At 19.8% G+C, this 18,027-nt stretch overlaps 7 protein-coding genes across 7 annotated transcripts; 4 read left to right on the plus strand and 3 right to left on the minus strand.

Annotated features, from left to right (window-relative positions):
• Positions 1–274: 274 nt before the first annotated feature.
• On the plus strand, positions 275–1,096 carry DDB_G0273411 (hypothetical protein; the record flags this gene model as incomplete). The annotated part of the gene is made up of 2 exons (XM_639500.1): positions 275–728; positions 882–1,096. 2 exons carry the CDS (start codon positions 275–277, stop codon positions 1,094–1,096), a joined length of 669 nt encoding a protein of 222 aa, XP_644592.1.
• Positions 1,097–1,287: 191 nt separating this feature from the next.
• Positions 1,288–3,981, minus strand: atg4-1 (autophagy protein 4; the record flags this gene model as incomplete). Its single annotated transcript, XM_639501.1, has 5 exons — positions 1,288–1,788; positions 1,890–2,776; positions 2,928–3,353; positions 3,428–3,814; positions 3,945–3,981. 5 exons carry the CDS (start codon positions 3,979–3,981, stop codon positions 1,288–1,290), a joined length of 2,238 nt encoding a protein of 745 aa, XP_644593.1.
• Positions 3,982–4,646: 665 nt separating this feature from the next.
• DDB_G0273413 (pirin family protein) lies at positions 4,647–6,017 on the plus strand (the record flags this gene model as incomplete). The annotated part of the gene is made up of 1 exon (XM_639502.1): positions 4,647–6,017. One exon carries the CDS (start codon positions 4,647–4,649, stop codon positions 6,015–6,017), a length of 1,371 nt encoding a protein of 456 aa, XP_644594.1.
• Positions 6,018–6,169: 152 nt separating this feature from the next.
• DDB_G0273415 (hypothetical protein) lies at positions 6,170–7,243 on the minus strand (the record flags this gene model as incomplete). Its single annotated transcript, XM_639503.1, has 2 exons — positions 6,170–6,502; positions 6,581–7,243. The coding sequence occupies 2 exons, from the start codon at positions 7,241–7,243 to the stop codon at positions 6,170–6,172; spliced, it is 996 nt and encodes a 331-aa protein (XP_644595.1).
• A 531-nt stretch (positions 7,244–7,774) lies between these two features.
• On the plus strand, positions 7,775–9,347 carry DDB_G0273417 (hypothetical protein; the record flags this gene model as incomplete). The annotated part of the gene is made up of 3 exons (XM_639504.1): positions 7,775–8,010; positions 8,101–8,257; positions 8,334–9,347. 3 exons carry the CDS (start codon positions 7,775–7,777, stop codon positions 9,345–9,347), a joined length of 1,407 nt encoding a protein of 468 aa, XP_644596.1.
• Positions 9,348–9,604: 257 nt separating this feature from the next.
• On the minus strand, positions 9,605–11,770 carry nfyC-1 (hypothetical protein; the record flags this gene model as incomplete). The annotated part of the gene is made up of 2 exons (XM_639505.1): positions 9,605–10,798; positions 10,910–11,770. The coding sequence occupies 2 exons, from the start codon at positions 11,768–11,770 to the stop codon at positions 9,605–9,607; spliced, it is 2,055 nt and encodes a 684-aa protein (XP_644597.1).
• Positions 11,771–15,783: 4,013 nt separating this feature from the next.
• DDB_G0273481 (hypothetical protein) lies at positions 15,784–18,019 on the plus strand (the record flags this gene model as incomplete). The annotated part of the gene is made up of 3 exons (XM_639506.1): positions 15,784–16,040; positions 16,154–16,663; positions 16,762–18,019. The coding sequence occupies 3 exons, from the start codon at positions 15,784–15,786 to the stop codon at positions 18,017–18,019; spliced, it is 2,025 nt and encodes a 674-aa protein (XP_644598.1).
• Between the last annotated feature and the right edge of the window lie 8 nt (positions 18,020–18,027).

An 18,027-nucleotide genomic window follows, 5' to 3' on the forward strand; every position in this document is an offset into this window, starting at 1 on the left:
AATAAAAAAGATAAAAAAAAATAAAAAAATAAAAAAAATAAAAAAAACAATTTGCTTAATCAAGAGAAAATGAAAGTGCTAAATAATATTTGGATTTTTTTTTTTTTTTTTTAATATAAACCCAAATAAAAAAATAATTAAAAATAATAAAAAATAAAAAAAAAAATAAAAAAAAAAAAAAATCCAAATTGCTTGGAAAAAAAAAAAAAAAAAAAAATTTCAACATTTATTGTTTTTTATTTTTTAAAATAATTTATAGTAACAACTGAAAAAAATGAATAAATTTTTAAAAGCATCAACAAGTATTACACGTTTAATAAATAGACAACAATCAACTATTGAAACATGCCAATATGCAAAAAGATTTCAAGAGATTGAAGCAAGTGAATTAAAGAAAGGTATGTGGATTGAACATAAGTCCAAATTATTCCAAATTGAGAAAGTTGTACATCAAAAGGTTGCAATGAGAGGTGGTTTCATCATTACCGATATGAAGAATGTTATTGATGGTTCAAAAAGTAATATTAAATTTAGAAGTGCAGAGAATATAGAATTAGTTGATCTCTCAAGAAGTACTTATAATTTCGTTGAAACTATCAAAGATGGTAAAGCTTTTGTTTTTAGAAGAATTGATAGTGAAGGTGATGAAGAAGATGATGAAGATTTTGTTTGTACAAATATTTCACAATTAGATGGTTATTCACCATATTTATCTTTATTCGGTGAAGGTATTGTATAATAATATTATTATTATTATTATTATTATTATTATTATTATTATTATTATTATTATTATTATTATTATTATTATTATTATTATTATTATTTTAAATAAAAAAATAAAAACTAATTATATTCATTTGTTTTTTCCAATTAAATAGATACTGAATTCCATTTTAGAACATATAATGGTAATGTAATTGATTTTAAAGGACCAACACAAATTGATCTTACTATTAGATCTGTATCAGATCTCCAAAACAATAATGTTCTTCATTTTGAAAATGGTCGTTCTTGTAAAGGTCCAATTTATTTAAAACCTGGTGATAAAGTTCAAATTCGTTTACCAGAGGAAGTTTTCATAACAAAAGTTTAAATAAATAAATTAATATATATTAAAAAAAAAAAAAAGTGATACTATTTGGTTGGAATTATATTACAAAAATTTTATTAAGGAGAATTGGAGTTGGGAAATAAATAAAAGAAGAGGAAGATCTATTTACTAATTTTTTTTTTTTTTTTTTTTTTTTTTTTTTAATTTTGTTTTTGTTTTTGTTTTTTTTTTTTTTAGCCAACCATTGTAAAATCATCGATTTCACCATCACTAGAAAAATCAGGTTGATAAGTATTTAATTTTGGTGGATAGTTTGGAGTTTGTTGTTGGTTAGTGTTGTTGTTGTTGTTTTTGTTGTTGTTATTATTATTATTTTGATTATTATTTTGATTATTATTTGGATTATAGGGAATATGATGATGAACTATAAATTCTTCATCATCAACAACAATATTTTCAGGAATACAAGAATGATTATTTCCACCATTTGCAATAGTGATTGCAAGCATTTCAGTTGTTTCACTCTCTGCATAATCATCAACCAATTCACATTCGATTTGATAATCTGGTAACTTTTGACAAACTGAAATGATTGGAAATTCACAATTATTAATTACAGATAATCTATCACAAAGATCTTCAAAACTTGCTTGATCTCTACAATAAAATCCAATTGATAAAGATGGATCTAATTGTGTAAATGGCATTTTTTGCGGTATACATCCACTATATGTCTATTTAATTATTATTTATAATATATATATAAATATATATTAATAAAACTTAGATTTGAATAATCGAATGAATTATTATTATTATTATTTATAAAACTTACATTTGAATAATCGAATGAATTTGGATTAACACTTTCTTGGACAAAATGAGGATCTAAATAAATGACTTGATCATCTTGAAAACCAATAAAATAAAATGATTGTTTTGGTTTACCACCAATAAAACCTAAACTTTGTGGTAATTTTAATAATAATTTTAATTTTTCAATATAGGTTGAGTTTAATTTATCTGCACCCAATTTCAAAGGTATCATAATAATCAATGATTTCCACTTTGGTGGTATTGAACTAATAGCTGTGTTATAGTCAAATAATGATTCATCATCAAATACTTGATTATTATATCCATTTGGTACTCTAGATGGTGGTGATTGATTATTGTTATTATTACTACTTGTTGCTGTGGTTGTTGTAGTTGTTGTGGTTGTTGGGTTGTTGTTATTATTATTTTTATTATTATTTTGTTGAATATTTTGTTGTTCTCTTAAATGTTGTAATTGTTGTTGAATAATTTGATAATGATTATGTGTATTACTATTATTACATAAATTATTTATATAATCTTTATATATGACACCATCAGTTGGAACGTACATTTCTAAATCTTCCAAATGTTGAAATTTAATTAATTGTCTTAAAATATTTGAAATTCTAGTTGGAGCTAACCATTCCTCTACATTATCATTTATCTCTTCTTCTTTTTCTTTTTTCTTTTTTCCTTTAGAACTTCCTCCTCCTCCTCGATTTAATGAAATCACTTGTTCTCTTAAAATTTGTTGTTTTCTATTATTCTTTTCCATTGCTTGTTTTTTATTTACAATTTGATGTATACCATATACATGCTCCTTTGAAGGATAATCACTAAACCATGCCAACACTTGGCTATAATTTGAATGTGGTTTCTTTCTTTCTATTTCTGGTACCATATCTTTTTTTTTTTTTAAAAAAAAAAAAAATAAATAAAAATAATTAATTGGTTAATAAAGTTTAACAAAAAAAAAAAAAAAAAAAAAAAAAAAAAAAAAAAAAAAAAAAAAAAAAAAAATTGAATTATAAAATAAAACAACAAATAATCATACCATTTTCTTTATAAAGATGTTTAATTAATGCTCTAGCTAATATCATTTGACCAGTTCTTAACATACAACCCCAACCAATATCTGTAGTAATATTTGTATTTTCTATTGGTGGGAAATCTTTCCTATAACTAAACCATATCATTGAAGCTACATCTGATAAAAATCCTGATTCTATAGCTGGTCTATATATAAGATCTGTAGTTAAATTGTTGTTGTTATTATTATGATTATTATTATGATTATTATTATTATTACTATTACTATTGTTATTTTGAAAAATACCTATAGATTGTTGAAGTTGTGTTGGTTGGGTCTGTGGTACTTGATTATTATTACTATTATTATTACTATTATTATCTTTTGAGGTATAACACCTTCCCATTAACCAAATTGGTGAGGGTGAAAAATGTGGAGGCTCCGTTGGATCTTTAAATAAAATGTTAATATATATAAACGATGAAATAATAATAGAAAATAAATAATAATTCCTAAAAACATACAATTTCTATAAAGATTATAAAAAGACATCATAATTTTTTGTTTTCCCTCTTTATATATATTTAAAATATTTGTTTTTTGTTTTTGTTCTTTTTGTCGTTGTTGTTCTTTAATTTGTGATTGTTGTTGTAATAATTGTTGTTGATAAAAAACTTGTTCTTGTAAAAATTGTTCTTGTTGTTGTTGTTGTTGTAAATTGATTTGTCTTTGATTTTGGAATGAATTTCCCATTGCCGTTGATGATGATGGTGTTGATGATGATGATGTTGGTGAATTTGGTTGATTAAATCCATAAGAAATTTGTTGTGGTGCTTGTTGTTGTTGTCTCAAATATGATTGTTGATTATAAGTTTGTTGTTGATATTGAAAAGGTTGTAAATGACTTCCATCTAAACATATATAAATATGATCAATCTATATTAATATAAATTTCATTATAAAAAATTTTTTTTTCTTTTTGTGTGTAAAAAAAAAAAAAAAAAAAAAAAGAATAAAAAAAATTATAATGAAAATACTTACCCTGATAACCATTATGGTGTGAATATTTCGTAAACATTGTATAAATTTATATTATAAAAAAAAAACTATTGTTTTAAATTTTTTTTTTTCTTTTTTTATTTTTTTATTTTTTTATTTTTTTATTTTTTGAGAGATTGGGTTTACAAAAAAAAAGTCTATTTAATATATGATTTAATGCCAATAGCCATTTAAACTTTTTTCCTTATTATTGTTATTACTATTATTATTATTACTATAATTATTATTTTATTATTATTATTATTATTATTATATGTGCAGTATTTTTAAAAAGTGATTGTTACAAATTAATAAGTTAACTTGAATATTCCAATAAAAAAAAAAAATAGAAAAATAGAAAAAATAAAAAAAATAAAAAATTATAATGTATTTCGAAATTGTGAGAGATATTAAAAAAAAATAAAAAAAAAATAAAAAAAAAAAAATAAATAAAAAATAAAAAAATTAAAAATAATTTTTAATTTTTTTAATTTTTTTATTTTTTTTTATTTTTTTTTTTTTGAGAGCCCCAACACCTGGGGCAAAATTTTAATTAAAATATCAATTATAAAAAAAAAAAAAAAAAACGTCGCAACACTTGTATATTAAAAAAAAAAAAAAAAAAAAAAGCAAAAATTAACACCTTAGTATATAAAAAAAAAAAAATAAAAAAAACAAATAACAAAAGACGATAAAAAAAAAAACATGATGATGGATTGCTTCTCAACACCAGTCCAAAGAAATAATAACATTAATAATAATAATAACAATAGTAATAATAATAATAATAATAATAATAATAATTGTACAATTAGTACTAGTGGTAGTAGTAGTAGTAGTAGTGGTGGTGGTGAAATTAATTGTAATAAAAATGAAAAAGAAGTTATTGTTAAAGTATTAAAGAATGGATTAATAGAGAGTAATTCATTATTTAAAGTATATAGATTTGAAAAGAATATGTGTGACGGTGGAGGATTTGTATTGAATAGATTAATAGGTGGTGATAAAGAGTTACAACATATTGATCCATTTGTATTGTTGGATGAAATTAATACCAATTCACCTCAAGAATATGAAAAAGGATTCCCAGATCATCCACATCGTGGTATTCAATTGGTGACATATATGTTGGAAGGTTTGATGGTACATAATGATTCGTTAGGTAATAAAGTTGTATTAAAGACAGGTGATCTTCAATGGATACTATCGGGTAAAGGTATAGTACATAGTGAGATGCCATCCTCGACAACCTCTAAACTTTGGGTCATTCATTATTGGTTAAATTTACCAAAACAATTGAAAATGGTTGAACCAGATTACCAATATGTATCGAATGAATCAATTCCATTAATTCAACGTACAAATGGTAATACTGATTTCATGATTAAAGTTATCTCTGGTCAATATTTAGATAATGAAACAAAGATATTACATAAAAGTCCTTTAAAAAGTTTAGGTTTAAATCCTCAAGTTTTAGATATTGATATAAAATTAAATACTGATAATAATAATAATAACAATCAACTTATAAGTGCAGATAATGGTGATAATGGTGGTGATAATAATAATAATAATAATAATAATAATAATAATAATAATAATAATAATAATAATAATAATAATGATACTAATGATAATAATGGTGAAAATAATGAAGAATATACTTGTAAAAAAGAATCTACTACTCCATTTGAAATTGATATAAATGAAACATTTGGTTCATTTTTATTGGTTTTAGATGGTCCAGTTTCAATAAATAATTCAAAACCTATTGGTCCTGGAAAACTTATTGTATTTAATAGAAAATCAAATAATAATAATAATAATAATAATAATAATAATTGTACAAATAATAATAGTAATATAAATAATAATAGTGGTGGTAGTGATAATATAGATATAGATAATGAAAATTGTACCTTTAATAGAGTTTCAATAACATCTAAATCAAATTCAAGACTTTTATTCTTTTCATCAAAACAAATTCAAGAACCAATATTTAAATATGGACCATTTGTAATGAGTGATATGAATGATATTCATCAATGTTTCATTGATTTTGAATATGGTCTTTAAAAAATAGAAAAAGAAAAGAAAATAAAAATAAAAAAACAAGATTTTGTAAATTTAAATAATCTTTAAATCAAAAAAAAAAAAATTTATGTTTATAGAGAATTCTCATTTTATATTATCATTTTATTTAAAATTTTTTTATTTTTATTTTTATTTTATTGTAGATTTGTTGCTGTTGTGGTAGTAACAGGAGTATTCATTACTTTTTGCCAACATTCATATGTACAAACTGGAAGATTATTTTTTGGACAATTATATCTTTTAATATTATTACAATTTAAAACTGAGCATTTAATTGGTGTATTGATTTTAACTGTTGTCGTTGTTGTTGTTGTTGCTGTTGCTGTTGCTGTATTTTTACTTATTTCTTTATCTTTTTCAATTTGTTCAATCATTGGATGCCCAATCGGATATGATAAAGTTTTACCATTATCACTATCATCCTTATAACAAACTGTTTTACCATTTATTTGTTTTAAAAATAAATCCTTTAAAAATTTTAAATAATTAAATTAATACAGAGTGTTTTTTTTTTAATATACATATATATATAAAAATAAACTTACATGTCTTGAGGGCTTTTTTTCATCCTCAGCAGATGTTTCTTTTGTAGCAGCTTTTCTATAAAATAATTGATTAACGACATCTCTCATACTCGCTTCATCTTCTTCTATCTTTTTATTTCTTCTATATAATGCAATTTCACTCTTTTTTTGTTTCATCTCATCTGTTAATACTTTTATCTTTTTAACTTCTTGTGGTATTGGTGCCAATAGTTTTTGATTTAATCCACCACCACTACCTCTTTTCATATCTTTTTGTCTACTTGTACCAATTAAATTATTATTATTATTTTTATTATTACCTTCAATTTCTTCATCTTCTTCATCGTCTTCTTCATCTTCTAAATCCTCTTCTTCTTCATTAAATTCTTCATCTTCATCTTCATTAAATTCTTCATCTTCATCTTCATTTTTATTTTTATTTTTACCTCCACTATTATTATTATTATTTGATGTTGAATTTTCATCACCAATATCTAATTCTTCATCATCTTCATCTTCTTCCATTGGTTCATTGTAATTACTATTTTTACCGCCTTTTTTATTATTTATTTTATTATTATTATTATTTACATTTATTGGTTCATCATCACTACCAAAATCACTACTACTACTACTGCTACTTAATTCATCGTCACTAAATTTATTATTTTTTATTGGTTTCATTTGTTTAAAAGATTTTTTTTTTTTTTTTTTTGTGAGTTTTATAATTAATGAAAAAAATAAAAAAAAATAAAAAAAGTTAAAAAAATTTTAAAAAAAAAAACAAATAATTAAAAAAAAAAAAAAAAAAAAAAAAAAAAAAAAAACTTTTTTAACCTTTTTTTAGTAAATTTATTCTCAAAATTTTTTTTTTTTAAACACCAAGAATTTGAAACTTTAAAAAAATAAAAAAAAATCTTTTCTTAAATATTTATTCAATAAATAAATAATTAATAATTACCTTTTTTTTTTTTTTTTATTTATTATTATTTTTATTATTTTTTTTAAAAATCATTAAAATAAATGAAATCAAATCTGGATTATTTTATTTGTTTTGGACTTTATTTTTTTTATGTACTAATGAAATTCTATTTATTTTATTTATTTTTAAATTTTTTATTTTTATTTTTTTTATTTTTTTATTTTTATTTTTATTTTTTTTTTTTTCAATTTTCATTTTCCGTTTTTTCATTTCAATCCAAATAAAAAAGGAAAATGGCAGGGTCAATGAAAAATTTATTGGGATCATTGCAAACTAGTTTAAATTCCAAACCATATTCTCTTGGTAAATCATTTATAAAAGTTTTTAGAAAAAGTAATGGATTTTGTGATTTTGATTTCACATTAAAAGATGGTTCAGCCAAAGGTATAGCTTTAATTGATACAAACTTTGAACCCCCTATTAGAATCATGAACTATTGTAATGAAATATTTTCAAGAGATTATATTAAGTATGTTAAAAATCATCAATAATATTATTTTCACAATTATATCTTATACTAATTTTTTTTTTTTTTTTTTTTTTTTTAAAACAAAAATAGAAATTCATTAAAAAAAGCGATGGAACTTAGAGAAAAACTTTCAAATGATAAAATTATTGATATTGGACCAAAGTCAGCATATAGATTAGTTAATGATGGTTCAGATGGTTTATCAGGATTAACAGTTGATGTTTTTGCTGATTATTTACAAATTACTGTAATTATTATTATTATTTCCTATTTTTTTTTTTTTTAATTTATTTTATATACATATATTAATACAAATTTATTAGACACTTTCAGATCATTGGCATCCTCATGTTAGATATATATCAGAATATTTATTAAATGAAACTGGTAAAAAAGGAATATATTGGAAAATTAGTACAAAAGATCAACAAATGTCTAAACTTTATTTAGGAAAAGGTTATGAATTAGATGAAGCCAATCAAACAACATTGATAATTGAAGAGAATGGTATGAAATCTTATATAGATTTATTGGATTTAAAATCAACAGGATTTTATTTAGAACATAGAGATAATAGACAAATTATATCAAACCTTTTCAAAGGTAGAAATGGTGGTTCAATTCTAAATTTATTTGCACATACTTGTTCATTTTCAATTGCACCTTGTGTCAATGGTCATAAAATTCAAACTTATAATATTGATGAGTCAATTAAAAACTTTAAATTTGCAGATAGAAATTTTAAATTGAATGGTTTAGATACAAATTATCATAAATTCTCTCAAAAAGATGTTTTCACACAATTGGATTATTTAAAATCTAAATCCACAAGATTTGATGTAATCGTTTTGGATCCACCACCTCGTACAAAAGGTAATGGTTTTGGTATATTTACAAGTAAAGATTGTTATAGAGATTTATTACAATTGGCAATACCATTATTAAATCCTGGTGGTTTCATTGCTTCTTTTGTAAATACTCAATCAATATCTGAATCAAAATGGTTAAGACAAATTGGTGTTAAAAATGATTTAGAAATTAATGAAAATCATTCAAAAAAACAAATTACAATACCAACTGATGATAATAATAATAATGATGATTTAAATGAAATTTCACAATTAAATATTAAAGAAGCACAATTTTCAAATTTTACTAAAAATGTATCACCATTTATCAAATTACCTAAATTTAAAGCAGTTCAATATTTTGATCAATCTCAAGATTTTAATGTAAGAAAAGGTGATGAAAATATTGCACAACAATTAAAAGGTGTATTGTTAAAGAATAAGGTTGACTATTCAAAAACTAAATATTATTCAAGTAAACAAGATTAGGAATAATAATAATTATATATATTGATTTTTAATTTTTTTAATTTTTTTTTTAATAATAATAATAATAATAATTTTTTTTATTTTTTTTTATTTTTTTATACAAATAAAATCCTCATAAATTTTAAAATTAGATTTTACATATGTGTATTTATATATACATATATATTTGTTTTTTTATTTATTTATTTTTTTTGATTTTTTATTTTTTTTTTTTCCCAAATATCAATATAATGTAAGGATATTTAATTAATTATTTTTCAATTATCAGAATAATAGTAAACTTGACTCGATGGAGAAGAAGATATTATATTATCATTTGTTGGCGTTGATATAAAATTTGATTCATTCAATGAAACTTTGTGTTCATCATTTTTTGAGTCATTAAAAGAATAATCAAAAGTATTATTATTATTATTATTATTATTATTATTATTATTATTATTATTATTATTATTATTATTATTATTATTATTATTATTATTATTATTATTATTATTATTATTATTATTATTATTATTATTATTATTATTATTATTATTATTATTATTATTATTATTATTATTATTATTATTATTATTATTATTATTATTATTATTATTATTATTATTATTATTTAAATTGTTGTTATTATTATTATTGTTATTATTATTATTATTATTATTATTATTATGAGCATGATTACTATTGTGTGGTGGCAAAGGTGGTAGAGATGATGATGAGTTAGAAGGTGTAGGAATATGATGAATTTGTTGGGAGATTTGTTGGCTATGTTGTTGTTGTTGTTGTTGTTGTTGTTGTTGTTGTTGTTGTTGTTGTTGTTGTTGTTGTTGTTGTTGTTGATTTAATTGTTGTAATTGTTGAGTTTGGCTTAATGATGACTGATTATGATTATTTTCATTATATTGGAAATTATAATCTTGAGAATTACTTCTCTTTTTTGGAGTACTAAGTGGACTTGAATTTTGAATTTCCATTGAATATGATCTTTTTACACTAACACTATTATTATTATTATTATTATTATTATTATTATTATTATTATTACTACTTTGTTCTTGTAATTGAGGTGAATGTGGTATATTTAAATTACGTTGTTGTGGTAGAATTTGTTGATTGTTTTTATTTTGATTATTTTGATTATTTTGATTATTTTTTTGTTGATTTTCAGTAGCCATTTGTTGTAATTGTAAATATTGAAGATATTCAGGAGTAATTACTTGAGCTTTCGATAACTCATCAAGATATTTTCTTGATGGTTTTATTTCATCACGAGGTAACATATCGATAAGAAAATCAAAGGTTTCACATCTTGATAATGAGTTTATTATATCGGTTCTTTGAAGAGTTCTTCTTTTATTCATTTCAGTGTGTACCCATGATCTATGGGTCATTTCTAATATTAAAATTTCACATGCTTTTGCAAATAAAATCGGTGCTTCAGATGAAATTTTCTAAAATAATAATAAAAAAAAATTATTGTTTAAAAAGTAAAAATTAAATTTAGTGAAAAAAAAACAATAAATAATGATATTATAAATAAAAAATAAAAAATTAAAATTTACATTAACATCTTTATCGGATTTCATAATTTTTTTAATTCTTGCTAATGGTAATTCATGAGTTTTAAAATCTTCAGTTTTATGAATATCTCTTAGTTGAGAAGACCAAAAACTTGAAAGTTTATTTTCTAAATGATTTTGAAGTTGATTTTGAAATGAACTTGAACCATTACTTTGGAATCTTTGATTTGGAGTTGAGGTTGGAGTGGTTGGATGTGGAGTAGTTGGATGTGGAGTAGTTGAAGAGGGTGATGATAATGCAGGTGTCCCATTTCCATTACTACTACTATCATTAAGTGAAGGATATTGTGGTATTGGTGGCAAGTTAATGTGTAAATTTGGATGATGATGATGGTGATTACTATGATGGTGATGCGAAGAAGATGATAATGACGAAGATGACGATGAGGAAGAGGAGGATGCAGAAGATGGATGCTGATGTTGATTAAAATGAATTCCACTATCATTTAAAGGTAACATATTATTATTACTTGTATCGGGATGGTTATGACTATGGTGTGGTGAATTCATTGGGGAAAAATTATAATTAAAATTACCATTCATTGAATAAGAAAAATTATTTCCATTATTATAACCATTACTTGAATTTGCTTCATGAGATGAATAAATATCTACATTTTCAGTGGAAATATTTGGAGTGCTTGAATGTGGTGAATGTTGTTGAATTGATTTATAATTATGGTGGTGATGATGGTTATTATTAATATTATTAATATTATTATTATTATTATTATTATAATTATTGTTATTATTGTTATTATGGTGGTTGTTGTGACTATTTGATGTGGAACCTGTGGACGCAGATGATGGAAAATGTAATAAACTATGAATTTGATTTTCCATTTAATTATATTTTTAAAAAAGTTGGATTTTTTTTTTTTTTTTTTTTTTTTTTTATACAAATTTTATTTTTTAATTATTTATTTATTTATTTATACAAATTTTATTTTAATTCTAATATTACAATTGTTTTTCAAATAAAAATAATTTAACAACAAAGAAATTTTTTTTTTTTTTTTTTAAAATAAAGATTTAGTTAATCTCCTTTTTTTTTTTTTTTTTTTTTTTATTTTTTTTATTTTTGTTTTTTTTTTTTTTATTTGACAGGTTGTTTTTATATTTTTCCTTAAATAAAGAAAAAAATGGTTTATAGATAAAATAAAATCAACAACTTATTTTTTTTTTTTTTTTTTTTTTTTTTTTTTTTGTAGTTATGGTTTTTTATTTGGATTTTATCAAATCATATTTTATTTTTTTAAAAAACTGATAAAACCAAATTATTGCTATTGGTTTGCTTTTTTGTTTTCCAAAAGGAAAAAAACAAAAAAAAAAAAATTAAAAAAAAATAAAAAAAAATTAAATTATTTTAAATGTTAATTTTAAAAATTAATTTAAAAATTAATTTTAGAAATTAATTTAAAATAAAAACAACTGATCGAAAAAAAAAAAAAAAAAAAAAAAAATAAGTTGTTGAATTAAGGAAAAAAAAAAAAACAATAACAACAACAACAACAACAGAAATATTGATAGTTATTTTATTTTAAAATAGGTGGGTTTTATATTGCTGATAGTGTTTAAGGGTAATGATAAAAAAAAACAATGGTTGAGGTATATAATTTTTTTAATAATTTGAAAAATATGAAAAAAAATAAATAAATAAAATAATTGAAAAAAAAATAAAATTTTAATACAAGGTTATTATTTACTACCACACTATAAATAAATAAAAAAATTTTAAACCTTGGAGGTTGCTTATGTATTTGAATAATTTTATTATTATTATTATTATTTTTATTTTTATTATTATTTTTTTTTTTTATTTTATTATTTTTTTTATTTTTTTTTTTTATTAATTTATTTTATTAATTTATTAATTTATTTTATTTATTACTATTTAAAAATAATAATTTTGGTATTGAATGAAGATCTCGAAAAAAAAAAAAAAAAAAAGTGTGAGATTCTAAAGTTTTTTTTTTTTTTTTTTTTTCTTTCTTTCTTTCTTTCTGAGATTACTAATTTATTCGAAAAAATATAATTATGTTCTTTAATTGCGAATAATGTGGAAATTAGATCTTTTACCAATCACTAAGATTAGTAAGACAATGGAAAAAAAACAATAAATTTATTATTGACTTTTTATTATTATTATTTTATTATTTTTATTTATTTTTATTATTATTATAACAAATGTGTTTTTTTTTTTATAATTATTTCTTATATGAAATTATTTTGACGCAATTGTTGAAAATCAAAATTATTATTTTTAAAAGAAATTTTGTAAAATGAAAAAAAAAAAAAAAAAAAAAAAAAAAAAAAAATTATTTATTATTATCTATTGTTATAGGGAAAGAGGATTGTAATTTTTAAAAAATTACAAAGGCTAAATTGTTATTATTATTATTATTATTATTATTATTATTATTATTATTATTATTATTATTATTATTATTATTATTAATATTATTATAATTGTTATTGTTATATTATTTAAAACCACACAAACACACAGCACACAAACCACACTTTTTTAATCATATAAATTTTATAATTATAATTATTTATATTAAAATGGAAAAAAAAAAAAAAAAAAAAAAAAGTGAATGGAAGAAGAAAAAAAAAAAAAAAAAAAAAAAAAAAAATAGAATAAATTTATAAAATATATGAAATATATAAAAAATAAATAAATTTTATAATTTAATTATTTATACTCTGTAAAGGTAGTTACTATTTGAAATTTATAGCCGACTGTTTTATAATTCCTTTTCAGGTTTATTTTTTAGTATTTATAATTGTTTAAATTTGATTTTTTATTTTTTATTTTTTATTTTTTTGGTTTTTTTTTTTTTTGGTTTTTGATTTAATTAAAAATTATTTAAAAAAGATGGTATAAATACTACTAAATAATGATAGTTAAACAACACACACACACTCTCTCTCTCTCTCATTCACACTCATTCACACAAAGACACCACTGATATTATTTTTTATAAAAAAAAAAGAAAATAAAAATATGATAATTGTGATAGTGAGTTAAGATGGCGAATATAAATTAAGTGTGAGTGTGTTTGAGAGAGACAGACAGAGAGTGTGTGTGTGTAGTGTGTTTGAGAGAGAGTGTGTGTATGTGGTTAAATTTATATTGGTAGGAGGTGGTAAAGAAAAAATACTTTAAATTAAAATAAATATGTTTCTATAATATATTTTTTATTGTTATTGTTGTAGTTGTTGTTGTTAAAATTGTATTTGAAATTTTGATAGTTTAATAATAGTCATTGACTGGTTGGTTGTAAGAGTGGTTGGTTATAATAAATGGTTGGCTGTTTAGTTTGGCTGCAGCAAAACAATGATTATTATTATTATTATTATTATTATTATTATTATTATTATTATTATTATTATAGTAGTTGTGGTTAGAAAGAGTTGTTAAAGTGTTATAAAACCTTTTTTTTTTTTTTTTTTTTTTTTTTTTTTTTTTTCCATATTCACCTTTTTATTTATTATTTTTATTTATTTTTATTTTTATTTTATTATAATGTCATGATATTTTAGTATATCCATCTACAAAACAAATATAAAAGGATTAAAAACAAAAAGAAATTGAAACAACAAATGAGATGAGAGTAAAAAAAAAAAAAACAATAAAAAACAATAAATAAATAAACAAAAAAAAAAAAAAAAATTAAAAAATTAAAAAATTAATATTTAAACATTATAAATAAAATCCACAAAAAAAAAAAAGAATACTATTTGAAAACCATTTATTGTAGTTATAATTTATAAATTTATTCAATGGGAGTATTATTATTAGTAATATTAATTTTTTATTGTTGTTTTTGTTTTTGGTGTTATTAAACACCATTTATTAACCACTATATAACACACTCACACTATTTATAATATTATAAAATAATTATTCCCATTTGTAGATATGATTGTCAATTTTTTTATTTATATTTATGTGTGTAACATATCACATATATCATATATAGTTTTTTTTTTTTTTTTTTTTTTTTTTTTTTTTTTTTTTTTTTTTTTTTTTTTTATAAAAAATAAAAAATAAAAAATAAATTTTATTGCTATTGTCTCACTACAATAAAATAACAATAAAATTTTAACCAAATATTTTTCTTCTATGAGGAAATAAACCTCTGAATAAGTTTTTAACAATATATTCTTTTTTTCTATATCTCTTTTTATTTTTTTTATTTTTATTTTTATTTTTATTTTTATTTTTATTTTTTGTGAATTCTTAAAAATTTTACTTAAAAATCTAAATGTAAAAAAAAAAAATAATAATTATAATAATTTGAGGGATAAATATTGTTAAGGTAAAATTTTATTAATTTTTATTATTTTATTATTTTATTATCATTTTATTATTATTATAATAATTTTTTTTTTTTTTTTTTTTTTTTTTTTTTTTTTTTTTACAGTATTAAGCAGATCTACATCTTGAAAATTGTATGGGTTTGTGTAATGCATTTGAAAAAATTTCCCAAAATAAAAAAAAAAAAATTGGTTTTTACAATAAAATATTTTAGTACAAATTCACATATCTAAGATTTTAAAAATTTCATCCCATATTGATATTATGGGTGTATTAAAAAAGGATTGTTTCCCATAAAATTTAAAAAACAATTTTTTATTTTTTGTTTAATTTTATTTTATTTCATTTCATTTGGTTGTGGTGTTTTGTCGGGTGGTTAAAAAAATAAATAAAAAAAAAAAACAAATTTCTAAAATTTCGTTAGTTTTTACAATTTTTATTTTATTTTTTTTTTTATTTTTTTTTTTATTTTTTTTTTTATTATTATGATCAAATATCACACCTATCTAAATTAGTATAATAAGATAATATGATACGATTAGTATATAATAATTTTCGAAAACTTCCAAAAACGCTTTTAATACCATCATTCCAAAAACAACCACATCCCATACATTTTAATTTCAACAAAAAACATTTTTTTACTACTATTAATAATAATAATACCAATGAAACAATATTAACAACTGAAAATACCCCCACCAATTTAACCCCAAATAATAATAATAAAATAATAATTAAAAATACTGAAGATGAAATTAAAGAAACAATATTTTCTGTTCAAAGGTTTTTATTTATTTATTTATTATTTTTTTTTAGAAAATAATATTAATAATTTTCTTTTTTCTTTTTTCTTTTTATTTTTTTTTTTTTATTTTTTTTTACTTTTAATAATAAAGGGAATTAAATATTATAGAATTAAATGATTGGTATAATGTTAATATTACAAAAATATTTTCAGAGAATAAAGAACTTAAAAATAGTGAAATTAGTAAACCAATTTTAAAATTACAACAAATATTTAGAGATAATTTTGAATATTCATTTTATGAGATGTTAAAATTTGCATACCCTAAAGAAGAATGGGATAGAGTTAAATTGGTAAAATCAATTGATAGGAATAAATATTTTTGGTTAAATCAAGATAATATTGATTCTTTTATTCAATCTTTTACAACTGATATGAAATTCGATCAAACTCATCGTAAATTTGATAGGTTTCGATATAGTGATGAAAATGAAACTGATAATGAATATCTTAAACAATGGTATAAAGTTCAAAAAAATGATTTTATAAAATTTAAAGGTCGTCCAATAATTGCACAATTTAATGATTCAATTTATGGTTTTCTTTGTAGTTATTATCCAAATTATAATTTTAAACCTTGGTTATTTACATCAGCTCCAAGGTATACCTTATTTATTATTAATTTATTATTAATTAATTATTTATTAATTTATTAATTATTTATTAATTTTTTTATTATTATTTTTTATTATTTATTAGAAATTTTTGGAAACCAATTGAAAATCAAAAACAATATTTACAATGGTTAGGTAAACAAATAGGATTCACAGAATATAACCATTGGTATGGTATTGGTAAAAATGATTTTGTTAAAAATAATGGATCATCTTTATTATTATTATATAATGGATCACCAGCAAAAGTGATTATAGAAGTTTTTAAAGATGATTATGATTGGAAAGTTTGGAAATTTAATAATTTACCAATATTAAATGATAATAAAAATAATGTTGATAATAATAATGATAATAATAAAAATAATAAAATTGAAGAAATTAAAGATGAATTAAAAACTTTAAGAGAATTTTTTAAATTTGCAGGAGAATATTATAATATTTTAGATATTAAAGATTGGTATAGAGTTTCAAATTCACAAATTCAATATATTGGTGGATCACAACTTGTTAAAAAACATGGTGGATTATTTAATTGTTTAGAGATTTTATATCCAGAAGAGAAATGGGATTATCATATTTATTCACAACCTGGTAAAAAATCATCACAACGTTTATTATCAATTTATTTAAATCATTTATTTATTCAAAATAATAATAATAATAATAATAATAATAATAATGATAATAATAATATTGAAATATTTGAAGATTATAGACATCCAAATTTAAAATATCAACAATTAAGTAATCATTCATTTCATTTAGATTTTTTTATACCTCAATTATCATTAGCATTTGAATATCAAGGTAAACAACATTATATGGATGTTCCACGTTTTGGTGATTCTACAATATATCAAAATCGTGATAATGAAAAAAGATTAATTTGTAAGAATAATAATATCACAATCATTGAAATTCCATTTTGGTGGGATAATCAAATTGAATCTTTAATTGGTACAATTATCACTGAATTACCAAATTTAAAAGATCAATTATTAATAAATTATAAAAATTATTTATTAAATTATAAAAAAAATAATAATCAAATTATTAATAATAATACTAATAATAATAATAATAATCAAATTATTAATAATAAAAATGATAATAATAATAATAATAATAATAATGGTGATAATGGTGATAATGGTGATAATAATAAAAATAAAAATAATAATAATAATAATAATTTAAAAAATATTAATGATAATAATAATAATAATGATAATAATAATAAAAATGGTAATAATAATCAAATTGATTTTGACACTTTTTTACCAATATCAAAAACACCACAAAAGGTTAGTAATCGTAAAAGACTTTTCAATAAAGAATGATTTTTGAA

This window comes from Dictyostelium discoideum (assembly GCF_000004695.1).
Source record: "Dictyostelium discoideum AX4 chromosome 2 chromosome, whole genome shotgun sequence".
NCBI classification, from domain to species: domain Eukaryota; phylum Evosea; class Eumycetozoa; order Dictyosteliales; family Dictyosteliaceae; genus Dictyostelium; species Dictyostelium discoideum.